General features: G+C 47.0%; 1 protein-coding gene across 1 annotated transcript in view; it reads right to left on the reverse strand.

Annotated features, from left to right (window-relative positions):
- Window positions 1–9,952: 9,952 nt before the first annotated feature.
- The window catches only part of PAIP2B (poly(A) binding protein interacting protein 2B), a 56,357-nt gene continuing 39,362 nt past the window's right edge, over window positions 9,953–26,947 (reverse strand). The window contains exons 2-4 of the mRNA XM_082253264.1: window positions 25,719–25,871; window positions 16,697–16,876; window positions 9,953–10,767 (exon numbers count right to left, since the gene is read on the reverse strand). Of these exons, the coding sequence (XP_082109390.1) occupies window positions 10,711–10,767; window positions 16,697–16,876; window positions 25,719–25,862 (381 nt within the window). The 5' untranslated portion in view covers window positions 25,863–25,871 and the 3' untranslated portion in view covers window positions 9,953–10,710. The remainder of the gene's footprint in view (window positions 10,768–16,696; window positions 16,877–25,718; window positions 25,872–26,947) is intronic.

Genomic DNA, 26,947 nt, shown 5'->3' on the forward strand with positions numbered 1-26,947 from the left:
CCAGGATTGGACGAACTTTGCCTTCATTCCTTGGAACTGTAAATAAGTTTGAATAAAAACCCTGAAAACGTTCAAGTTTGGAACCGGTACAATCACTAGCAAATCTTTTACCGCTCCGAAGAGACCACGCAATCGGTAGGGGGACAAATGCTGGATGGAAGGAGAAGACCTCTGGAGGTCAAGCCCAAAATATGATCTTGAATCACAGAGGTCCACGAGTCTGGAAAAAAGCTAAGACGCCCCCCCAATTCAAGATACGGGTGATGAGGGCGCCCCTTCAGGCAGAAGAGGGCTTGTCTGCAGGTCTGGAAGGACCTGCTCTCGGCTTACCAGGCTAGGGCCTCTTGGAACCTCCGGAGATGTCCCAAATGGATTTGGATCCTTTTTCTTGACAACATGAGGGACGAAAAAAAAAAACGCTTATGAGCGGAGAAAAAAGGACCACGTCTGCGACGAGACTCCTTGCCCCTGGAAACCTGTGGGAGAAGAGTACTCTTCGCTCCTGTGACTCCCTTTATGATTTCATCCAAGGAAGACCCAAACAGGCGATCCCCCATAAAGGAGATCTGCTAAGGCCTTCTTGGAAGCTTGGGCCACAGACCGGCATTTCAGCCATATCATTTGCTGAAAGACCACTGCTGTCACAGACAACCTAGAAACTAAGGGAGCCGCAACCAGAGAGGTGTCGCAGAGAAACGAACACCTGGACTAACTGGTCCACCAGCTCCGCAAAGGCAGAGGGAAGCTGTTCCCCCCTCCAGATCCTGGCACAAAAGCTTAGCCCACTCCGTCAAAGTCTGGTACACCAAAGCAATGGTGAACACTGGCCCAAGGACTGAACCGGCCATAGTAAACATGGGTCGGACCAAGGTCTCTGCCTTCTTATAAAAAAGGGTCTTTAAAAGCCGGAGACTCCTCCACTGGAATCAGGGTGGATTTGTTCAGCCTGGAAACCAGGGTATCCACTACAGGTGGGACCGTCCACTTTAACAGGGACTCGTCAAAGGGGTACCTTCTAATAAAAACGCTTTGGAACCAACACATTGCGTATAGGATAACCCCACTGATTTGCTACAATTTTGTCAAAATAGGCAGGAAAAGGAAAAAAAACGTTTGCCTCTTGAGGATTTTCAGGTACCGAAGGTGACCAGCGCCTCCGACGCAGCCTCCATTTTTGAAGTTTCCTACACTGATACAACCAGTGCCTCCATCAGAGCTTTTTCATGCGCGACTGTGGTTTTAAGAGGAAAAAGGGCCAGAAGGGCCCACCGCCTTTGAGATGTGATCAGGGGGTGAGATTTGCTCCAGGGACTTTATGTTAACCAGGGAACCACACAGACAATCTAGAAAAACACACTAAGTGACCTCCCGCCGCCACGCTAGCGGCACTACAAGTCCCAGCACAGCTGAATCGCTGCTATAGCAGAGAGGGAGATCCACCTAGGTCACTGGCAATAAGTCACCACCCCGGGTCAGCACAGAGCAGAGCGCTGGAACCTGTACACCATGCAGCGAGCAGATAGAAAGAGGAAGTCGTTAGAGGTCCACCGCCAGTCACCACCCACAATTCTCCAAAAACAGCCGTCATTCTATTCAGTGGGAAAACCACAGGAAAATCGCCGCCGGACTACACAAACAAGGCCGAATACACAGCAAGCCATCCACGGCAAAATGGCGGCTGCAGGGACCCACAGGGGACAACAAGTGACATCTGTATGGTAAAGGGGGTCCTGGCAGGAGACCCCACAAGGACACCTCCCCCCCAAAACAAACAGTTTTCGGCTGCTGGCAGCGCCCCCCCCCCCAGTCCCATGACCTGCTTGACACCCCCAAAATGCATCTGGACAGGTTATGGCCGCCCCCTGGGGGGAACAGGAGGAGGGACGCTGTGTGGGAAGGAAGGGGACCCGTGGGCCCCACCGTCCCAGGGAGGGGCCCACTACCACCCGAAAGGGGGGACACTACTTACCATACCATGGAACAGAGTGGGCACCGCTCCAGGCAGACGACCTCTCCATTGGAATGGGGGTGCTGTGGGCCAGGAGGCACATTGCGACTCAGGCCTGGACCAGGTCGTATGGGTCCTCCCGAAAGGTTTAACTTGTAGGCCAGCCCCCGTCCAGTGAGGCTATGTCGTGGCCAACCTAGTGCAGAGCTCGGGTTTCCAAATGCATTCGCTGGCCAGACTGGGAGACCATAAGGATCTAGAATATCCAATCCGTCCCTGTGACTGTCCCATAGACGTGGTAAAGTTTTCCTGCCTAGTGTCCTACTCCTGTAGGGCGCAGCCAATTGTCAAGAAGATTCTGGAGCTGTGTCCATCAATGAACGAAAGAAATTTGATTTTTTTATTGGATGTTTTACAAGTAAAAGATATTCCTTTTTCCGTTTATATTGCAAGAAATAAACCCAGTGGTGATTACACCAAAAGAAAGTGTTTTATTTTTTAAATCATTATAATTAGCAAATGGATAGGAAAGTATCATTTTCTTGTTTATTTTTTTTATTTACATTTTTACAGTTACTTCCCGATTTCGACGTATAGGCAAATTAAGTCATACACCCTAGGAGTCTTCAGGAGGAGTTCTCTCAGCTACATACACCCTCGTGCCTGCATGCCTGAGCTAAGGGCAGATGGATTCCAGGAAGTAACGGCTACAAGACTCCTCTGCCCCTACTCAAGATGGCTGTGGCCAGAAATGCTGGGTTGGTTTTCAAATAGGATTTCTCAATATAAAGAATTGAGACATGAATGGATGGGGGGAGTTTGCTTTGAGTATTAAAAATGAACTAGCATGTTTGGTTTGTGGTGCTCAGATGCAATGTAGTTCCACCTGAAGAATGACGCTGTAGATCACTGATCCCAAAAGACAACTTCTGGTAAGTCTAGGCTATCATGGACCAAGCTTGTGGAGCTGGACATAAGCACCAGCTATTAATGCTGCATATTTAGATTTTCAGGCATTCAGCCATTGGGGGGGGGGGGGAATTGTGGTAGGAAGAAGATTTTAATCAACCTTGTGATTAGCCTCCTAGAGCACAGAAGACTGGACAAAGTACTAGATGTCATTTGGCCCCTGGGACACAGCATATGGACTAAGTGGATCATATTTGCAGACATTTAAAGACTGGTTAAAAAAAAAAAAAAAAAAAAAAGATTTGTGTAAATTCAAGCCGGATGCAAGGCTGGACTTGCCAGAGTGAAGGACTTTAGGGCTCTTACCTTGAACAGTTACACGGGGGTTGATTTCCTTAAACTGGAGAGTGAAAAGAAAAAATCTAGCGCAACTCTGCATGGTAGCCCAACTCTAACTTCAGCTTGTTCAATCAAGCTTTGGCAAAAAAAAAAAAAAAAAAAAAAAACAGAACAAAAAAAAAAAAAACTGGATGCTGATTGGCTATGCACAGCTTCACCAGATTTTGCACTCTCTGGTTTTAGTAATCAACCACAGGGTGGTTGACACTTCAGCCATCAGTGATGGGGGCAGGCAAACATCACACTTCCAATGAACTTACAATGATTTCAAACAAATGTGTGCACTTACATACATTATACGGCCACAAATTTATGAACACCTGCTTCACTATACTTCTATGAGCACATTAGACATTCCATTCCTTCCCCTACTTAATAAAAAAAGATTAGAATTTTTGTAAGAACTTACCGTGAAATTATTTTCTCTGAGTCCCCTGACAGTCACCGCCCAATGGTATTAGCCTTCACTAATGGGTAATGGCGCACTCTTGCAGGAGCAGGCTAGGCAGATAATTGTCAGGTTAATACGAAAAAAACGTTTGTACCTCAGCACGCCACTAGGGGGCCATCCCACAGTCATTACCAGCAACCCAATCTGATATTACTTCAGTTTCGTAGCAAGCAGTACCCAAAGGCAACAACCCCCAGATCCAAAAACCAGAGGGGAGGGGGCGGCGACTGTCAGAGGACTCAGAGAAAAGGATTTTACATTAAGTTCTTACAAAAATTCTATTTTCTTACGTCCTCTGACAGTCGCCGCCCGATGGTATTAGCCGTCACTAATGGGACGTCCCAAAGCAGTGCAGGTATGAGGGGTGGGAAAGCAACGCAACCAGATAAGAAGGTAATGCAACTAACCGGGCAAGTAACAACCTGAGCCCACAGAAAAAAAAAAAACTGGAACAAACCCAGAAAAACACCAACAAGGAAAGACATTAAAATTAATGTCCCCTCAAACAACTGCCACACTCAAAACTATGCGCCAAAAGGAAGCATCCGAAGATGCCAAAATGTCAACTTTGTAAAACTTTGTGAAAGTGTGCACGGATGACCATGTCGCCGCCTTGTACGCCTGAGCCACAGATGCCCGATGGCGAAAAAGCTCAAGAGGCATTAACAGCTCGAGTAGAATGAGCCTTTACCGGGAAAGGAGGAACCTGAACCTTGATAGAATAGGCCTGAACAATCGTCTGTCTGATTCATTAGAAGTGGTCGCCATGGAGGAGGCCGATCCCTTCCGAGATCCCTCAGGAAGTACAAATAGAGAGTCAGACTGCCGAATTGACTCCCGTGGTGGACAGGTAGACCTAGATCCCCCGGACCACATTCAGAGAATGCAAGACAAACTCCTGAGGATGCTTGGGCCGTGCTCACAGCGAATGCAACACGATATCCTCATTAAGGTGGATGAAGAAACCACCTTGGGAAGAAAAGATTGACTCGGTCGCAGAACCACCTTATCTCTATGAAGTACCAGATAAGGAGAACGGCAGGACTAGGCCGCCAAGTCAGACACTCTGCGAGCCGACGTGATGGCCACCAAAAAGGCCACTTTTTGTGACAACACAGACAGAGGAATCTCTCTGATGTTCTCGAAAGGAGGTTTTTGTAACACCGACAAAACCAGATTCAGATCCCAGGGATGCAAAGGAGCCCTCCTCGGGGGAGCCAAGTGCCTCACCCCTTGAATGAAGGTGGGGATCAAAGAATGCGACGCCAACGGTCGCTGAAAAAAAGATGGCCAGGGCCGACAAATGACCCTTGACCGTAGTCCGCGCCAGACGCCGATCAACTCCCTTCTGTAGAAAGGCCAAGACCTTCGCCACCAAGAAGGAACGAGGATGAAGACCATTCTCCTCGCACCAAGCAATATACACTTTCCAGGTGCGGTGATAAATCTTCCTTGAAGTGGCTTTGCGAGCCTTTAACAAGGTAGGGATTACCGTCTGCGGAAGGCCTCTATCCCTCAGGACCTGGCTTTCAACAGCCATGCCGTTAAAGCCAGCGACTGTAAAGCAGGTCCCTGAGACAGAAGATCGTCTCGCAGCGGAAGCCGCCAGGGAGGTTCGACGACCATCTGAACAATGTCCGCGTACCAGGACAATCTGAGACGATCGGGAAACAGCTGGAGATTGGACGGGAAGAACCTGTCTGCAGGGAGAGATCGGAATTCGATCTTGTACCCTGAGCGAATCAGTTCGTGAACCCACCTGTCCTGAATGCCGGACAACCTGGGTTCCTGAAAACCATGCAGACGTCCCCCCACTCCAACAACGGGTGAGGGCGTCCCTTCAGGCAGAAGTGAACTGGGCCGCCGAGCCAGACTGTCCGGCTTTCGGCTTACCCGACCATGGTTTCTTCTGGCCGCCCGGGGGTCGGAAGGGTTTACCCTTCTCTTGCGCCCCGAAGGCAGGAAAGGAAGTACGTTGAGTCTTGGAGGGTCCCAGCCGCGAGCGGACTTACCCTTGGTGACCTGGGGCAACAGAGTACTCTTACCTCCTGTGAGCCCCTTAATCAACTCGTCCAGAGTTTTCCCAAAAATACAACCCCCCTCATAGGGAACCTCAGACACCATCTTTTTGGACACGTGGTCAGCCGACCAGCTCTTCAACCAAGTAATACGGCGGATCGCGATCCCTACCGCCGACAACCGTGCAACCAAGGGAGCTTCGTCCAAAGCCGCGTTTCGCAGATACATCCCAGTTTGGGTGAGCTGATCAACCATTGCAAGGACAGTCGGCAAAGCCGATTCTGCCACCAGGGTGCTGCGAAGCCCCTTGCCCCATACCGTGAGCGCCTGAGAGGCCATCAGAGAGGCAAAACCGGTTTCAACAGGGAACCCGCCACCATATAAATGTGAGGGGAGAGTGCCTCCGCCCGTCTATCCGCCGGATCCCGGAAAACCGGGGAATCCTCCACTGGCATCAAGGTGGACTTATTCAGCCGAGACACAGTGTGATCCACTTTTGGGGACACCGTCCAATGTTTTTCTACCGCCTCCACGAAAGGATAGCCGACGGCAGAGCGCTTAGGCACTACCAACATGTGCTTAATACGCCGCCACTGGTCATTCACAATCTCGTGAAATGCCTCCGGGCAGGTATAAGCCTGACCAGACTTCTGGGGTCAGTCGAACGCGAAAACCTTACGTAACTGAGATGGCTCATCTTCAAGAACAAGCGGTTCTTTAATGGCGCTAATGAAACGTCCATCGTAGCACGTTCCCACGCTACAGAGGGGGGAAAGACTCCTCCTCCTGTTCAGAAGTGGGGGACCGGGACCCCTCAGGGGGGACCATCGTGGCAACAAATTCTGGCTCTGGGAGGGCACAGGCCGTTTTTTGGAAGAGTGTTCGGACATCAGCAGATGCACTTGGGATGCTAAAGTCGCAAGGGCAGCAGATAAGGCGGCCATTAAGAGCATTCAGGTGTACCTCATGGCCCTTTAAATCGGCCATTCCGCAGACGCCCCCCTTGCAATCTGCCACAGATGAGGCCCCTTGTGAAAACACTCTAGCAAAAAACAGAATTCGATTTGGTCTAATAATGGACGAGATAAGAGCAAAAAACCCCCAGCCTGTCAGCAAAATTTTTTTACACAGGAGAAAGAAAGTGACCTCAACGCTAGAGGCCAGCCCAGAGAAAAGTTGCCTATTGGAAGCCTATGACAAAAGTCACAGGGAAAATGGCCGCTGCTCTTACTAGGCAGGCATGTTGCCCACATCCAAGATGGCGCCCGACCGGGAACCACAGCAGAATTCACATGTCTGATGTTTCACACAGAGCTGAGAATCTGCATACCACTAAAGTGGCAGCCGCTCCAAACGGCTGCAAAATAAATGCACCAAACACATTTCTGGCTTTTAGCAGGGACCCCAGGGAGACCCCCACAGCATACCCATACAGTGTCTCCAACAGGGGCAAAGAGGGGAGGGGGAACCCCAACCCGGCCAAGAAGAGGGATCCTACAGAGACCGTCCGCCCTATCCCCAGGAGTGGGCCCACAACTCCCCAAACGTCCCCAGGGACAAGGGGTTCAGTACTCACCAGTCCAGCAGCGGGCACCGCTCAAAAAACGGGAGACCTCCCACCCCAAGTGGGGGTGCCATCAGCCATGGAAGGACGCTGTCAACACGCGGGCGATCCGGGTTGAGACATCCTCTGCTAAGCGCAGCTCAGCCGGCTCGTTCCCATATGGAGGGGCATTGTTGTTGCGAGGCCTGGGCGTACCCGTAGCCTGCGACGCTCGTTGGCAGGCTGGGACTCTATAAAGGATCTATATTACCCAGTCCAAGGCCCAGCTTTGCAGTCACTTGTAGTCCTCCAGGAAAGGAATCCCTGACTAGCTAGTGATAGTGAGAGAAAATAAAATCTAGTGTGGAAAGAAAAAAAACACTGAAAAAAATATAAGAAAGCAAAGATGCTAGGTCTCAGCAGGGAAAGATCTAAAGCTCTGCTCCTGACGCTAGGCAGAATGAAACTGAAGTAATATCAGATTGGGTTGCTGGTAATGGCTGAGGGATGGCCTCTTAGTGGCGTGCTGAGGTACAAAGTTTTTTTTTGTATTAACCTGATAATTATCTGCCTAGCCTGCTCCTGCAGAGTGTGCCATTACCCAGTAGTGAAGGCTAATACCATTGGGCGGCGACTATCACAGGACGTAAGAGAAAAATCCTTTTGAGATACTTTAAAACAATGATTATGGACTTGCTGGCATGGATAAAGGGTAACCAGAAAAGTCGCCGATCTAACTTTCGTGGAGAAAATGCTGCCACTGGCACCCTACTGTAGATGGTTCATGCACCAGACCCATGAACCAGTATCCTGCCTACGCCTACCAGTGCTCATCAAAAACAAAGCCCTACAAAACCAGACATGCAATTTATTTGAAGAGGAAACCTTGGCCAATCTAAACATTGATCTTTTAATGGGGATTAGCTGGCCTAGAGATCTGGATAGGCAATCAGAACTGGCGGAAACCTGAAACAGCATTTTCACCTGGAAAGGTGTGGGTCGCATCCCTTCTACTTCATTGATCCCACCTCAGGAAAATGAGTACCATAGCTTATGGAGTGGTTGTAAACCCTTACATATACTCCATCCATACACATTACATAGCAAATCGACTGGCCTCAGGTGATGCACAGATGAAACAAATCCTCCTGCATAAGTTGTACCTGTTTATCTGTCGTCTTCTCTTCATCTGTTCCAAAGTGCAGTATTTATGAAACTTAGTTGTCAGTAAAGGGCAGAGAGCTGACGTTACACTGTGCAGAGCTCAGTGAAGAGAGCTTTGACAGCTGATTGGAGGGAAGAGGCCCACACAGCTGAGGCTGTCAATCACAGGCTGTGTGCCAGAGGTCCCTCCCCTGCAACCATTTTTCTCTTTGTGTCAGGGAAACTTGTCAGAATTGATTCATGCTGATAGCAGGGGAACAAGGTATCAGACAGAAATGAAACTTAATTGAGACAAGTGCACACTATAGAGCAGGGGTCTCCAAACTCTCTAAACTAAGTGCCAGTTTACGGTCCTTCAGACTTTAGGGGAGCCAGACTGTGGGAGTGGAGCTTGTCCCATTAGTTGGAGTAAACAATGCCCCATCTTTGGTACGAGAGGAATGTGCCCCATCATTGGTGTCATTAGGCCCCACTGTTGGTGCAATTGAGAGGAATTGTGCCCCACCACTGGTGTCTTTGGAAGGAATTGTGCCCCACCACTGGTGTCTTTGGAAGGAATTGTGCCCCACCACTGGTGTCTTTGGAAGGAATTGTGCCCCACCACTGGTGTCTTTGGAAGGAATTGTGCCCCACCACTGGTGTCTTTGGAAGGAATTGTGCCCCACCACTGGTGTCATTGGGAGGAATTGTGCCAGAAAAAGGCAAACAAAGGGCCACATGCAGCCCCTGGGCGGCAGTTTGGAGACCACTGCTATAGAGGGATAGGCTTTGTTCATATTTCACGTCCGAGGTTTACAATCACGTTAAATATGAGAATAAATCAACTTTAATAAAACAAAACTTCAGACCAGATGTTACCAATCACAGGCACTCAACACATATACAATGATCAGGCTGATTTATTTTTTTGCTTTTTTCGTTTTGTGTGTGGCCATATCACTTCATAAAAACAATACAACTGTAGAGGCAGTTTTTAAAACTTAGCTTATTTTGTTTCTCTTTCTACCCACCGAGCACATTACGAATCAATGCAAGATGGAGGTGCATGCCATGTGGGCAAATCAGGGGCGCCATTTCGGGGAGCCCCATTTGCCATGTTTTTACAAGTGACAATGGACCATTGTGCCTGGCTTGTGGAGAAGAAAAAAAAAAAAAAAAAAAAAAGCTTAACTACAGCAGGGTTGAGCAGCCACCAATGGGGGGGTCTCCTGTTCTGAAGGACCTGCAGGTCCCGAGCAATTAGCTCAACCTTACTCTGCAGCATTTTAAGATCAAACAAACCAACATTATGGTTTGGCGGCAGTAACAGACTATAGAAAAGTCTCATACTGATTTTAACATGGCGCAGCCATGGCATGTTGGGGGGGAGGGGGTACGCGACTGTACCCCCTTTGTAACATCACTTACCGTCAGCCACGATGCGTAGCTTAGTGTTTGTGTCATACTAAATCACGCTAAAATGAGAAGTCAAGGCCGGTAATTCAACTGCAGCATAATTACAATGGGTACACAGACTTGATTTTGTTTTTTTGCAGGAAAATCTGAAGTCCGGAGGTACAAGCTGTCGACGGTGAAGTCCGGGTAAAAGAACAAGATGGCGCCTTTTAAACTGAACACTGAAAAAAACCAATGGTTCTCCAATCTGGAGAACCATCAGGGGTCTGCTCTCCTGAGTAAAGCTAAACACAGACTTGGACCAAGTCCAGACATAAAAGAAAGGAAAAATAATAATAAAGACAACCCTAAAGCTGTGTATTTGCCCTCTGAATGGCACTGAAATGACAACAAATGTTAAATGTCCCCTAAAAAAATCACAAATGTTGGAATTCAGGTAACCATCTTCATGCTGGAAGCTACAAATCACATCTTCCTGTGAATGGTCAATGAAAACGGATGACTGTCAGGGGATGGTGAAAGGAAAAAAAAAAACGATGATTTTAATGATTCTTCCATGTTTTTTTCGCTTTAAACACAACAGCAGGTGGCCTTCTGATGAAAACGGAACCCCCGTATTTTAAAGAAAAAGAAAAAAAAAGTCCGACAAGCATACCACCGAATCCTATGCTGTAAAGGGGAGGGAACGGCTTAAAACGCCTGAAGAAAAACAATCCCATATTTAAGGTACTCGAGTCACAGTGTCGAGTTAAAGCATCGCTTATTAACCACCTCCCCAAATAATCCCTCTTTTTTGTGCAGCTTTATCCTGAAGGTATAAGGAACAGTCTTTTTGTGTATTTTTTTTTTTTAGTTTTGTTTTTAAAAAGTCGCCTGTAATGTTCAATACTTCACTCCTGGGACAAATTCCTTTGCGTCGGGATTCAGGGTACTTTTGCTCTAAAATAAAGAAAACAAAGAGTCAAAAAAACAGATCAAAAGACAAGATAGAGCTTTTAAAATGACTAAATTATCATCCTGTAAGACCCCGTTCACACTGGGGCGACCTGGTCGCCTGCCATAGAGAAGCTGCGGACCCGTTCTAATAGGAGCGAGACAAGTCGCTCCGACTTAGAAAAAGGGTCCGGAGCTTCTTTGGGGCGACCCGGAGCGACCTGCATTGACTTCAATGTTATCAAGTCCGTGCCGGCCTCTCCGAGGTCGCGGTGCGAGCAGTGCTCCGCGACCTATGAGGTCACCCCGGCAACTCAAATCGCCCCAGAGTGAACGGGGACTAAAACAACCCATTTAGTTTAAAAGAGAAATGAAAAGGCAAAACACTTTTGTATAGCTGTAAAAAGAAAAAAAACTAAAAAAAAAAAAAAAAAACACACACCATTATGTAGAACTGCCCCCTAGGGAGCCGTTGCAAACAGTATTTGAAAGTTCTTGGCTCAGACAATGAACGGTCCAGGGGATTTGTTTTTGTGTTTTATTTTGGAACTTGGATGGAAGAAGGGGACTGGGATACTCCAACTTGAACTATGCACAATTTGAGGACAACTGACTGTAGAATGCGGCAAGGCCGCTGCTTCACCTTGCCACTGAAGTGAAGATAAAGAATATGGACTCTCACTTAGATAACTCTTCGGGGTCTAACTTGGCACCCCCTTTCTCACTGACTGTGCGCTGACATGTCCACTGACATGCTACAGGAGTGGTCCCCTTCCTGGGCAGACCCCTGGCAAGCTTTCTGGTACTCACGGACACTGTTTTTCCCTGGGTCGCGCTGCCACCCTTGTCAGCATCCACAGGACCTCCCGGCTCAGCACCACACACGACCACCGGTGACCACCTTCCTCAGCAGGAGGAGAGACAACAGTCGCCCTCCTCCTGGGACCTGGCTTCCCACCCAAAGACCCACTGTCACATGTGTCCCTGGCTTTCATCACTTATCCCAGGATGCACCACTTGTGTCAAGCCACCGAGATTGTGACAAAAGCCTGTGCGTCACTGGCTGGGTTTCCTCCACTGTCCAACAGGCTCCATTTTGGATACAGTGGGGACACTCCCTCAGACCAGATGAATCACACGTGGACACATGCAACAGGCCTAACTGTAAATCCTGTCCCTGATAAGCAGGAAGCGCATACATTTAGCCTGTAATTCTGGTGATAAGCAGCCAGAATCAAAACTACGCTACCTATCTAGCACCTGACTAGGAGGGTGCTACAATTCTAAAAACATTTTTCCCCTCATTGGAGATAAGAAGGCTGAGTTCCCAGCACAGCTAGGGAACTGACCTTTAAGATCCTCCCACTGTTTGCAATTTGGCCACACCCATAGTTCAATGCGGTTGGGGGGCGTGGTTTAACTCCTGCACCTATTCTGAGTAAAAAAATAAAAAAAAAGCCCTGCATAAATTTACAACCAGCCTTTTGAGAACCACCATAATGCTGATGCAGCCCAGGAGTTTGACACCCCTGATAGAGGGTCAAAGGAAGGAACAACAGCAGTCAATAGGGTACACAGGCCCTCCTCCACATCCAAAGAGGTGAATACCCAAACACTGATGGGAGCTGCAAAGCTGGAACAGGGGTAAGGCAGGAGACCTGGGCCACCAGGGTGGCAAGTATATTACTTTTTTTGGGGCAGTCATCTTTGTCTGATCAGATCCATAGAAACATACAATGCCCTTTTCTGTCCAGCACTGCAAGGCCTGATATGTTTTGCAAAAGAGAAATGCTGCTCTAAAAACTGATGAGGATGTTCACAGCTTCTCTCCTCCTTTGAAACGAGAGAAACTTTGTGAGAAAACACATGCGCTCACCAATGTAATCTTACACCTACACGGCATTAATTGACAAAGCACAGGCCTACATATAAAAATAGCAGTGCCCTTTATCACTGGTGGAGAGGTCTGGTCTTTGGATAGAAGAGAGGAACAGAATGGAACCCAAACCAACAATTTGGCATTCATATAAAGTCTGGCAATAAAGCCAGAAAAATTATATTTTACTAGTAAAAATGAACCTAGGGGTTTTTGGATGGTGTATGGGGGGTGTCCGGTAACTGAAATCAGATAACCAATCCGACAACGTTTACAAGGGGTAATTCATGATGGATAAAGCAGCAGTGGTGGAGCAAATACAAGTGGGTACTTGGCTATAACCCCTCGTCATACTAGGGTAGGCGTATAAACATCTTGCTAGTTAAGGAGTTAAAAGTAAGCTCACGCTGCAGCAGCAGTGAGAGCTTGGTGTTTTTCTGGCTGACATGTAAAAGTGATCTGGGCGGCTATAGAGCCACCCATCACTTTTATAGTATATCGAATGGCCTGTCCCAGACCCCCTATGTCTCCATAAAGAGGACCCATTATGTGTCCAAATAATAATACATTTAAAAAAAATACCTGATCCCCCAACACACACCCGAATGTAAATGTAAAAACACAAGAGCACGCACCTGTATGTAAATGGCTCATATGTGAGGTATTGCCACAAATGTCGCGGTGTGACCGCATAAATTATAGGACCAAAATTCATGGGGAACTCTAAATTGATACACCTATGTTGCCTATAGACAATTTTGGTTATCACAGTTTGACCATTTCCTTTTTGGGGGATAGAGAACAGAAGTGCTTAACCACTTGCCGAACGCCGCACGACTATTTACTGCGGTGGTCAGCCCCTCACAGGCAAAGCGACGTAGTACTACATCGCTAGCCTGTGAGGCTCTAGGGAGCGAGCACGCTCCAGCTCCCTCACGGACCCCCCCCCCCCCCGTGCACGTGTGCCCGGCGGACCCGATGTCCGCGGGCACTCGCGATTGTCCGTTACAGCTGGAGAAAGGCAGGCGGCTAATGTAAACAAAAGCCGCCTGTCATTCTTCCCTGTGTAAGAATGGAGATCATACGGTTCTGCTATGTAGGACCGTTGATCTCTGTTCTTACACCTCAAGCCACATCCAATCACAGTTAGAATCACGCCCCTAGGGACACACTTAACCCCTCCCTCTGAAAAAAGTTAACCCCTTCACTGCCAGTGTCATTTTTACAGTAACAGTGCATATGTATAGCACTGATTACTGTAGTAATGTCACTGGTAACCCCAAAAGTGTCAGTCAAGGGTCCAATCTGTCCGCCGCAATCCCGCAAAAAAAAAAAAAGAAAAAAAAACACAAAAACGTCAAAAATCTTTCCCTTAGTTAGTAAAATCAATAACTTTTGCGCAAACCAATCAAAATACACTTATTGCGATTTTTTTTACCAAACATATGTAGCAGAAAACAAATTGGCCTAAAATGTTAAAAAAAATTTTGATTTTTACATTTTCTTTTGGGGAATTTCATATAAAGAAAATTTGAATAGTTATTTTTGCAAAATTGGCGCTCTTTTTTTGTTTATAGCACGTGATCAAACACAAAAAAAAAAAAAAAAAAAAAAAAAAAAAAAAAAAAAAAAAAAAAAAAAAAAAAAAAATCGCACAGGTGATCAAATACCACCAAAAGAAAACTGTTTGTGGGGAAAAAAAGGACGCCAAATTCATTTTTTTTTTTTTTTTTTTTTTTTTTTAGGTACAGCGTCGCACGACCGCGCAATTGTCCGTTAAAGTCACGCAGTGCCGAATTACAAAATAGGCCCTGGTCAGGAAGGGGGAAAAATCTTCCGGGGCTTAAGTGGTTAATGTGTTTAAATCCTTTTTTTTAACATTTTGTATTTTTATTTGTACACAGGAGCAGCCGTATTGGTTAATCACATGTGCAGACTCAGCTTGGTGCTTCGTAGTACAGCACAAGGGTTGTGCTTTACCGCTCCTCCCTATAATACAAGGAGACGGTCCCGCCAACCCAATAAAAGACAACACAGTTATCCAAACTTGACAACCGTTAAGCAGAGGCATTGCATAGATATACATCGTTCTCTAGAGGCCCATCTACAGATCTCCATAATGCAGAACTTCACTCAAGAAGTGAAGAGCTGCCGGTTTGCTCCCTCTACCCAGCCTGTAAGGTTGGCCATATATTATACAACTTTCCCTTCGGTTTACCAAAACCATATAATATGAGGTCAAACCTAAACACTTTCAATTTGTATGCAATCAAGCAGGCCCTTGCACTTTAAAGTTTAAGGTAAATCTAAAGGATTTTTTAGAACAAGGAGTAGGGCGACTTTTTCTTCATTATGGCACCTGCTCCCACTTTTACAAACCTCAAAAGGCGAGGGTGATGCCCCTTGCCCCCACACTCCCTCCTGGGACAAGTCGCAGATCGGCGATCACATGACTCGAGGCTCCCTCTCCCCATCTGACAGCTAGAGCAGAAGGGGCAGAGATTCCCCCACTGACGACAGTCAAGAGGGGAGGAGAGAGCCGAGATGTCAGCCGGGGAGGAGGGGAACCTTTGAGGAGTACCGTGAGCGCCGATCTACACTGAAAAACAGGTAGAAATAGGCATTTATTTTTTTACAAAGGAAATACATTGCCACATAGGAGGCTTTATAACAGAGGAGATTGTGTGTGAGGTCTCAAGGTATTTTAGCAGCAAGGAAAACTGGCAGGATCAGCCAGGTTTTTTAGGTGACACAGGGGACCAAATGACAGCCAAGCACTGTGCTGTATAACATGCTTTAAAGAAGCAGGATACATTTTTCTTTAGGCTAAGAAAACTCTTTGAATTGAACTCCCTCCATAGATAATTTATACAGCATGAACTATCCCCCTTATAAAGGAAATGACAAGACGATCTAACCCTCCCTCTTGGTAGGCTGTACTCAAAAAAAAAACTGGATTTTTGACTTGTAAAATCCATTTCTCTGATGTTCATTGACGGACAAAGCTCCTGAACTTCATAACCATTTTGTTATACTGCCCCCTACAGGAGTAGGATATTGGGCAGAAAAATGGATTCCTGCTGAAGGGGCTTTGTCTTCGGGTCTGGAGAAGCCTGCACTTGACTTGCCAGACCAAGTTTGTTTGGATCCTCCAGGAGGTCCCGAAGGGCTCAGATCCCTTCTCAGGGATCTGAGGCCCGACGTCTACAAGGGTCCTTGCCCTCAGTCGCCTGCAGAATAAAGGTTCTCTCTCTTCCCCCCCCCCCCCCGTGAGATCTTTAATGTCATCCAGGGTAGCACCAAACAGGCGATCTCCTTGAAAGGAAAGTCAGTGAAGGCCTTGTTAGAAGTCTGGTCCGCAGACCAGCATTTGAGCGCAGAGACACCAAGGACCACTGCCAAAACAGACAGCCGAGCTACTAGGGGAGCCACATCCAAAGAGGCATCACAGATCACTGCGGCCCCTGGACCAGCTGGTCTGCCAGCTCAGTAAAGGCAACTAGGATTTTGATTGCTCGATCTTGGAAATCAGACACTGGTATAACTCCTAAGAAACTGTTGGTCTGGTGCGACCTCATCACCAGATAAAATGGTAAGGGGTTTTGAAGAGGCCTACGGAGTTGATATAGATAGGGACACGGTTGTGTTTTTATTCGGAGGACCTGTTCTTTGAGGAACATGTCCCAGTGGTCCATGCCGTCAGGGATCTATGTAAATTATGGCTTGGCTATCTAACCTCAATGGGTTTCTTAAGGGCTTTAGGCTACTGTCTGATAACATCTAATCTTAGGTTACCCATAATGTATGCCAAGATTGCCCATATTGTATTCTAAGATTGACCAAAGAAAATTATTGTACCGTTTTGTACTATATGCTTTTGAAAAAACTTAAAAAAATTAAGTAAACTAAAAATTGTGAAAGTTAACACTGAAATGACAACTAATTATGCACTTAAGAAAAGTACACTATAATTTCCAAGTGCCAGAAATCTGTTACATACTTTGAACCTTCAATTAGAGAGAGTCAGTCTCAACACTGAATGAAGGTAAATAAACGTACCAAGATGTCCTCTGTACTATGAGTGTCGTTGACTGAGAGACCATTTAACTGCTGCTGCAACTGCCCCACCACACCCTGCGGCAAGTCTCGGGAAGGGATGAACCAGTCTTGGTCTTCCTCGTCCAGCATTTCCTGGAAGCAGCGGTCTAGAAACTCCTGCTCCTGTAGCTCCTCTTCCACCTGAATGTAGACCAGGGAAAAAAAAGAAAAGTGACAAAAAGCACAAGATGTCGTCCATTCAGTGTTTAAGATCCAGCATTATGTTTTTATTTTTTTAACCCTTTCCAGCCAGCAGGAGCTGGCCCTGAAAAAGTTCATGATAAATGGAAAATTCAGCGCAAATGGATGTAATTAAGCTAATTATTGGCTGCAGCCTACCCCAAAAATATAGGTAAATTATATCTGAAAAATAGGGAAAGGTGGGGTATGTTGGCGCTGCCGTTCCTTATACTGAGTGTGTGGGAGAAAGATATAACTGGTAATCTAGAGAAAATGTGAATGCTTGTAACGTATATTAGGCCAATCAATGGTATAAATACATAAGAGAAATATTGGTCTGCGCAATTGCCGGTTAAAATAGCATAGTGCAGAATAGCAAAAAAAAAAATGGCCTGGTCATGAAGTGAGTAAAGCCAGAGTTGAAGTAGTTCTTTCGAAAATAGGAAAGGAAGTTTATGGTGCCCCTGGCCCCAACTTCACCATACTTGGAATCAAGGACGTAGTGGGGGCTGAAAGGTGACCTTTACCATTAACCTCTGGTCCCCGACCATAAGATCTTGATTTCTGTTCGAACAGTTTAACCACTTGCCGAACGCAATCCGTATCCATACAATGTGGTCTGCAAGTGGCTTACCGGGATTATGCCTGAAGATATGGGCCATAACCCTGGTACAAATTTAGCAGGTGGCTGGCTTTCTCATGAAAACGGTCCGAGTGGTTAATGAGCCGCTGGGACGGTTTCCAAACGGCGGGAGGAGACGCCAGTGTTTCTCGGGCTTACCGTTTCCACCACTTCGCCCAAGAAACGACCTGAAGGTACAGCCTGCTGCTCCCATAGGCGATGAAAGAGTTAACGCTCTGATCAAAAATGGCCTTGGAGGACTGGAATAATATCAAGATGTCACTTCCAGCCAACGGTGGGAAAAAAAAAAAAAAAAAAAAAAGCACACTTTTTTTCCTTTTTAAAGCAAAAAGGTAAAGTGAGAAATTTGGGGGTCTTTTTGAACCCAGATCTCTCCAAAAAACAGTTTAGCCATACTTTTAATTACAAGTGATGTTTACATAGGAAAAAAGAAATACATTTTAGGCATCCCATCCCTTCATGATCACGAGCAGAACGGAACGCACACGCAAGTCACGTGCACATATGTAAACGGTATTCGAGCCACACATGAGGTATCGCTGCGAACGTTAAGAGCAAGAGCAATAAATCTAGTGCTAACGCTAAACAGGTAACCTGTAAAAAAAAAAAACCTGCATTTAAAGCGTCGACTATGGAGATTTTAAATACCGTTTTTCGCCATTCCACGAGCGTGCGCAATTTTAAAGCAGGCCAGGTTAGATATTTACTTAGCGTAACATCCTTCACATTATACAAAAAAAAATTCGGGCAACTATTGTGTTTTTTTAATTCATTAGGCTCCGTTCACATCTAGGCGTTTTGGGGCGTTTTTCTGCTCTAGGATCAGCTCTCAAAACGCCCAACAAGACAAATCCTATTCATTTCAATGGCCCCTGTTCACATCTGAGCGTTTTGACGCTGTTTACAAAACGCCCAACGCTCAAAAAAGTACATGAGCTTCTTTTTGGGCAGATTACAGGCGTTTTCCATTGATCTCTATTCAATCTAAAAACGCCTGCACAAAAATCGCGGTAAAATCGCGGTAAAAAACGCGCGAAAAACGCTACGCTCAGGTGTGAATGTAGCCTAAATGATCGAGGGTTGCAAGTGATATTCGAGCAAAAAAAAATAAATAAATAAAAAAAATAGGATTTTATACTGGACTAAAATTCATTTTTCTAGGTCAATAAACGACAGCTCTCCATATTCAGAACAATAGGGACGACCCAAGCAATGCCAAACATGAGGGGGTAGGACAACAAAAAAAAATCCAAGGCTAAATACAATAGCCAACCAGGCAAACAGGAGCTCAACCTTAACAATACACCCCCAAAGAGGGAACAGACCCTCTAAACAGCAGCCTGCAAAATCTTGCGGCCAAAGGAAGCACCCGCTGATGCCAACACATCCACTTAGTAGAATTTAGTGAAAGTGTGCACCGACGACCCAAGTGGCCGCCTTGCAAACCTGTACCACTGACGTCCGACGATGGAATGCCCAAGAAGCACTAAGCGCCCAAGTAGAGTGTGCCGGTACAGGGAAAAGGAGGAACCTGACCTTTTATAGAATAGGCCCAAGTCACCGTTCGTCCGATCCATCTGGAAATTGGTCGCAGAAGAAGCGGACAGCCCTTTTCTTGGCCAGTCTGATCACAAATAGTGAGTCCGACCTTCGAAAAGACTGTGGCTGCCAGATGCACCTGAATCGCCCAAACCACATCCAGGGCATGCAACCTAATGTCTTCATTCAAATGGAAGTCAGAGACCACCTTAGAAAGGAGTGATAGACGTGGGTGACGAATCACCTTACCTCTGTGGACCACCAGTTAAGGGGTACGACAAGATAATACCGCTTTCTCCAACACCAGGTGAGCAGAGGTGATAGCCACCAAAAATGCCACCTTCTGGAACCGCATATTGAGGAATCCCCTGAATATTTTCAAAGGGAGGCTTTTGGAGAACTAAAACCACCAAGTTCAAATCTCACAGCAGTAGAGACCACACCTGTGAAGATGTCCAACCCCTAAAATAAAAGTACACACCAAGGTGTGCGTGGCCAGGGTTCACTGATAAAGACCTCCAATGCCGACATCTGACCCTTGATGGTACTCAAGGCCAATTTATGCTTAAAACGTTGAAGAAAGGTCAAAATCCAAGCCAGCGAAAGAACGAGAGTGAACACCGATCGACTCACACCACAAAAAGTACGCTTTCCACGTACGATAGTGAATCTTCCTAGGAGGTAGACTTCCTAGCCTTCAGTAGTGTCAGAATTACCTAACCAGGCAAATCTATCCATCAACTGGCTTTCAAGAGCCAGGCCGTCAAAGCAAGATGGAAGATTGGCCCTTGAGACAGCAGATCCTCCCTGAGAGGAAGTCTCCAAGGGACGTCGGCGACCAATTGCACTAGGTTGGCGTACCAAGACTGGCGAGGCAAGTCTAGGGCCACTAGAATGACCCTAATCCCTTCGGCCTCGATCCTGCACAAAAGCCACGGCAGAAGCTTGAGGAAAGGCGTAGATCAGACGATACTGGCCCCACAGGATGTTGCCCTCATCCTATGAGGAAGTCCATTTTGACGAAACGCGTCAGTACCATGTCACTTGCCATCTAAACATCATTCCTACTGTCTGTGCTGTTTTCAAGGATGTTTGTAAGTGTATATGTACCCATTTTTAATAAATTCCTTGTAAGCGGTTTTACACTGTGTTTGGCTTATCTCCACATATGAGTGTTTGTTTGAGAGATCCAGCAATCTTCTTTCAAGACTACATGGCCATTTGTTTGAAAATCCGGTGATACAGACATCATTGGGGTGGACCCATGGTTAACATCTAGCCTCTATGACCCATTTGCTGTATAGTATTTTGGGTCCACAACCTCTGGTGAGCGCATTCAACTTTTATTCCGATGGTGCGGGGACCAATTTTCATCTTTGATCACCTATACAAGTTTGGATGGTTCACCTTCACCTTTCACTTGGGGCTCACTAATATAAATCAGTTTCATAATATATTTTGTAGTTCTTTATTGGACTTATGATTTTTTTTTAGCGCTGCACTTTATTTGTATACATACCATCCAAACTTTCTGAATTTCTGTAACCACACAAAACAATTCAGGGCCTTGAGGTCAAGAACCGGATGTACCTTACCCTCCTTTGGGACCATGAACAGGTTTGAAAACCTTGAAACTTTTCCGATACCGGAACAGGGACAATCACACTCTAAACAGGTCTAGCACAGAGACCAGAAAGAGCTTTCAAATCGGCCCGGGAACAGACATACATTGGAAGGAAAGAACGAAACCATCTTGTAACCAGTTTCACTTCATGCAAAGGTAAGTGGACAGGGAGATGAAGCCTGCAAAAACTTCCATCTCATCTCCTCTTGGGAAGGAGATGGACAGGCATTGAGAACAGGCAGGGGAAACAGAGCCATTAGTGACTGCTTGTCAAACTCCCGGCCACCACCAGAGGGCACCAGTTCCCCGTTGGAAGCGCGTCTCACTGAAGGCCGAAAAGTCACGGCCTCAATTATCGGATGGCGGTAGTGCGCGCACTCGGAGAGGGGGTGGGCGCAAAAGGGAAAAGACACCTCCTGCAGTGCACCCCAGGCGCCAGGTCGCTAATTCCAGTCGCCAATGCGACCTGGCGCCCGGGGTTTGTCGAGCCCTGACTTAGGCCACAATACACATCTAGGCTCCACTGCCGAAAAAGACAGCTTAGAAATCAGGGGAGCTGCACCCAAACAGGCATCGTAGACAAACTGCAGCCCCTGGACCCACTGGGCCACTTACTCAAAAAGGCAGGGGGAATCTTCTTACCCTCTAGGTCACAGTGAGAAAGTTTAGCCCACTCTGTTTGCGACACCAGGGCAATGGCCAGGACTGGCCTCAGCGCTGAACCAGCACTAGTGAACATACTGTGGGCCACAGACTCCCAACTTCCTGTCAGCTAGATCTTTAAAAGCCAGAAATTCCTCGACCGAAATCATGGTTGCCTTGAATAACCTGGAGACATGGGGGTCCAAGTGACTCTTCAAAGGGGTACCTCACAGCAAAGCGTTTTAGTAACCACAAATTAGCGTTTTGGACGCTCCCAATCTTTAGACAAACTTGTTAAAACAGGAGGGATAAGGAAACACTTTTGCCGTGCGAGACTGCTAGTGGGGGTGCCAAAGGGAACAGTGGGTGCCCAAGTCGAACCCAAACCACATCCAAAGGGAGAGGTGGTACAGCTACTCGCCATACTGGGAACCAGGTGGGCCCCACTCGAGACAGAACCTCACCATAAAAATATGGAGGGGGTGGGGGCTGTCGGCCAGGAGGAATGCTGCAACTTAAGCCAAGACCCGGTCATATGCAACCTCGCAAGGAGTTTAACTCGCAGGCCAGCCCCCCATCCAGTGGGGCTATGTCAAAGCTGACCCAGAACGGAGCTGTGGTCAGCACACACACTCTCCAGATGGGGGGGGGGGGACCCTGGATCTAGATATCCAGCCCGTCGCCCGATTGTACATGGAATTTTTTTTCTCCTGTTTTTTCCGTGAGATTTACAAAGAAATTGCCAGGACCAGAAATCTGGGCAGGAAACTGGGTCCTGACTCCTGACTAGGCAAAAATAAAAATTAAAGAAGAAAACTGAAGGCCTATAGCAGAGGGTGATGTATACCATCTACCAAGTGTCCCACTACTGTAAGGGGCATGATAACCCTATGGCTCTGACCTGGGTCCATCGATGAACAAAAGAGAACTATGGATTTCAAATGCCAGAAAAAGCTTTGTTGGCAAGTGGTTACATTTGGTAAAATGCAATACTGGTTTTTGCAAGAGTTTGTACTTGCATTAAAAATTATAATTAAAAAAAATGGAAAAAGAACAAGTTTACAAAGCCATACATTTAATGAACAAAGGTGGCCTAGTAACAGGAAACCTCTTGTGACAGAACCATGGAGGATACATCTGGTCAGTTCTTTATATGAAATTACTTGCAGCCTGGAAGTCATGTTGACCTTCTTGACTCAATATTTGGAAGCTCCCGACCTTGGCAAATACATCCGACCTACTTGTTGCAGATGAATGACTGAATCACCGCCTGGCACAGGCTCAGCATAAGAGCTAAGCAAACAGCATCTTCAGAAGGCAGTCAGCAAATGCAAACCTGAACTTCTCTCATGACTGGCTTAAAGCGGAGTTCCACCCAAAAGTGGAACTTCCGCTTTAGGTATTCTAACCCCCTGACATGCCACATTTGGCATGTCATTTTTTTGGGGGGGGGTACCTAGTTTTGACAGGTACCCGCTCCCACTTCCGCTCGGAGCGCCGCGGCTCCCTAAACTGAAGTTCTCCTCTCCCCCTCCCTCCCTGCAATCTTCTGGGACATGTCAGAGGTCCCAGAAGATTGCCGGCCAATCAAGACGCGCAGCGCGACTCGCGCATGCGCAGTGGGTACCCGGCTGTGAAGCCGCAAACTGTCACAGCCAGGTGCCCACAGCAGTGATGCCGGCGCCGCCGAGACCAGAGGGAAGAGGATCGAGGCTTCGGGCGGCCACATCGCTGGACCGTTGGACAGGTGAGTGAAAAGGCTGGAACGCCGCTTTAACGTAGAATTCCAGGATAAACCAAAAATTCAAAAATCCTGTGTTAGATGTACTAGTAGGTTTCAATACACTAACTGAAGCCAAACTCCAACTAATACTTTAAAAACATTTGCAGCAAATAGTTTTCCTTTCGGGATAAAGTGCTTTACACAAAAAAAGCTCATCATTGTAAGCCAGTGTTGCCAACCTACCAGATTGAAATTTACTGACACGACACCCAAAAATTACTGGCACAGCCATGTTTTTACTGGCACTTCCAAAAGTTACAAAATTACACTTTTAGTAAGTAGCTTAGGGACAGGACAGAAAGGCAAGAAATTAGAATAGAAAGATGCACACACATTGACTACAGCACTGATGAGGACGACGTCTCTTCTTGAGTCACAGTGAAAATCTCTCCCCACTAGGTGATCCTTCAGTCCACTCCAGTCCAAACAGCTCCTTGCTTGCCTTGCTCACATCCCACTCAGTTTGGCTCCTTTGCACCATGACATCACAAGACACGCTCAGGCACTGCCTCTGCCAGACGTTCCGCCCGCTGGCGCTGCCTGAACGCACTGTAGCAGGCACTTGGATGGTCTCGGCCAGCTCAAGACCCGAACATTGGATGCGCAGTTCCAACCTAAGCGTCACAGCCATATTTTTTACTGGCAGCCTTTTCCTTTCACTGGCATTTACTGGCAGGAGAAAAGTGCCCATCTTTTACTGGCTGCCAGTAAAAATACTGACAGTTGGCAACACTGTTATAAGCACCCGTCTGGCCAAAAAAAAAAACAAAACAAAAAAACAAACAAAAACAATGCAGCCATTACATCACAGAATTGGTAAGCTGCATAAAGGTTTTCATTTAGACCCCGTTCACACTGGGGCGACCTGTCAGGCGACCTGGTCGCCTGCCATAGAGAAGCTTTGGACCCGTTCTAATAGAGCGACAAGTCGCTCCGACTTAGAAAAAGGGTCCGGAGCTTCTTTGGGGCGACCTGCATTGACTTCAATGATATGAAGTCCGTGCCGGCCGCTCCGAGGTTGCGGTGCGAGCTGCGCACCGCGACCTGTGAGGTCGCCCCGGCAAGTAGCGTCGCCCCAGTGTGAATGGGGTCTTGGGGTTGAAGCAACATTGAAAAGGTTCATTTTTTTAACCACTTAGCGACCCCCTTATAGCAATTTTACTGCTACAGGGGGCACTTGTGTGCAGGATCACGAATACACACACGATCCCGCACTTCCCAGTAGGGGGCGCAAAAAGTGCGCCACCGATGGTTCGCTCCCGCTGTGATTATACACAGTAGGAGCCGATCAGCAAGGACTATGTCCGCCAGCACCCGCCAATAGTCAGCCACAGAGACAAAACTGCATTCTGACAGTAAACAAGGTAGGTTGCCTGTCAGCGGGGAAGGGATGGAATTGGTTTGAGATGACACCTAGATGCCATTAAAAGTTCCCATCAGAGTAAACCTAGATTGTCACCTACCTGAAGCCTCAAAGAAAAAAAAGTAATCTTGGCTATGAGGTTCCACGGGGGGCATTCACAAAGCACCAGGTGGTCTGCAAGCTTTGACTGGTATCACTAGATCTAAGGAATGCATTTTATCCCACATATAAAAAAAAGATGAAAATGATACCGTCTGATGGTACACGTTGGGCTACAAGTACATGTAACTATTGGTAGTGTGTGTAGAATCCTGGAGAAACAAAACCGTTATATGGCGCCCGATTGTGGTAGGCAGCGTGGCAGAAGGCAGCGTGGCAGAAATCCTATCCCCCCCCCCCCACACAGAGATCAGCGCACTTTTGGGCCAATTAGACTCTGGTAATTTCAGAACAAAACATCCTGTGGGCTGAGACGGACACCCCCCTCCCCAGGGTTGATTGGCCAAGGTCTAAAGTCCAGCCCACATCAATATTCCAATAAATTGGGGAACCTGAGATCGATATGGAGGTTGTCCTTCCAAGAAGCCAGTTCAAAACTGGGGAGTCCCCACACACTTTCCGGTATGCTTCTACCAAGGGATAAGCTTCGGTAAATTGTTTTTTTTTGTAACTCTTTTCTTTGTATATATTTTATGCACTGCCAACTTTCAGGATATTAAATTATAAAATGAATAGGTGACTTCTGTGTACTAAGCTAGGGCTCATATCTCTGGCGAGATTATTGCATTTAAGTGCTCAGTCTAAGTTACGTGGCAATTGGTATGCAACTGCACTGCGTGTTGGCAGATTGAATACAGACTGTAAACGAGCCAATCTGCCAGACCGAGATCTGCGTGTGTGCAGTGGCCAGTCTGCGGACAAACTGTTGGATGGTGGCAGGTTATTTGTTGTGTGTCTGGTGTGTGGACAGTGAGAAGAGTGATCAACACCGGGGTTCTAGCTTGTAGGATAACTGGAGGAACCCTAGAAGTGTGTGGGTTTACGCAATATTCAGGCCTAAAATTGAAGCGTATGCAAAAAAAAAAAAAAATGCATAAACTTTTCTGGCAGCGAAAGGAAAGTGAAAAATGGGTATCGGGATGAAGGGTGTTTGGGAAGTTTCCAGGCTGCCTGTGGATGACACTGCTTATGCTGACATTAGTGCATTACCTGTCTGTTGAAGTCCTCTTCATTCTCCATCCACATGTACTCTGCAAAGGGGTTGTTTTCATTCTCGTCATGTCCGTTTACCACCTGCTCATCCTTGGACTTGTTGTTGGACGTGGAGTTCCCAAGGTTGGAACCGTTCATCATGGCAGTTATCTGGAAGGGAGAGAAACACATTAAGCACACAACAATCAGCTGTTCGCTGCAAATCAGATGAAAGATCCGAGAGAGAAGACAGGAGAGAGTGTACTAAGCTTACCTAACCCTAAGGTGGTGCAACATGACAGCCACAACAAAACCCGTGTGATCAGACATCTATTTTCATCCCTTCTGTAATAGGAGGGAGGGGATTCAGGATTTGGAGAACGTAGTTAAAGGCCTCATGTTTACAGGACATTTCGCAGCTGCTCCCAAGGGTGTCAGGAGTTTTTTTTTTCCCCCCCTGCATGTTATCCTACGTGCCCATGCACACACAGGCTTTTAGCAGCAGTAGAGAGTTTAAAGACCGGAAAAAAAAAAAAAAAACACTACTGCCAGTGTGTCCAGGAGAAGCAAAGTTTTGTCAGAAAAAGGCTGACAAGAGCCTTCTGCTGGATACCGGGGGGGGGGGGGGGGGGGGTTCGTGAGGGGGCACCAGAGCCTTCCCTGGAGGGGGGCGGCAAAGGTGCAGCAAAGAGCCTTCCCTGGAGGGGGGCGGCAAAGGGGCAGCAAAGAGCCTTCCCTGGAGGGGGGGTGTTCCGTGAAAAAAGCATACCCGTGAGAAAACCATACCCTCGTCACTTCCGGGGCACCTACGGAGGGTATGGATTTCTCACGGTAGTTACATTTGCGGCGGTTAGATTAAAACAGCTCCTCTGCAACATACATCATCTCCGCTCCTCTCCCTGTCACTTCCCTGATCTCGGCTAATATAAAAGCGGATCACGGAGCCGCGATCGCCGTCATTTACATTTCATACACCCGCCGCTTTTATATTAGGGGAGATCAGGGAAGTGACAGCGATAGGAGAGGAGATGATTGATGTTGCAGCAAAGGGGGCAGCAAAGAGCCTTCCCGGGGGAAGGGGGGCAGCAAAAAGCCTCACACTGAACACCTCCAAAGTGCACACTTCTCCCCTGCAACGATTGTGTCTCCATCAGCAGCTATGCACGGTTTGGTTTGCTGTCCTCCAGCAATGTGTCAGAACTGCTGACTAGGTTGATGTGAATCCTAATACCTTCTTCTACCGCAGA

This window comes from Pelophylax lessonae (assembly GCF_965119305.1).
Source record: "Pelophylax lessonae genome assembly, chromosome: 1".
Taxonomy (NCBI): Eukaryota; Metazoa; Chordata; class Amphibia; order Anura; family Ranidae; genus Pelophylax; species Pelophylax lessonae.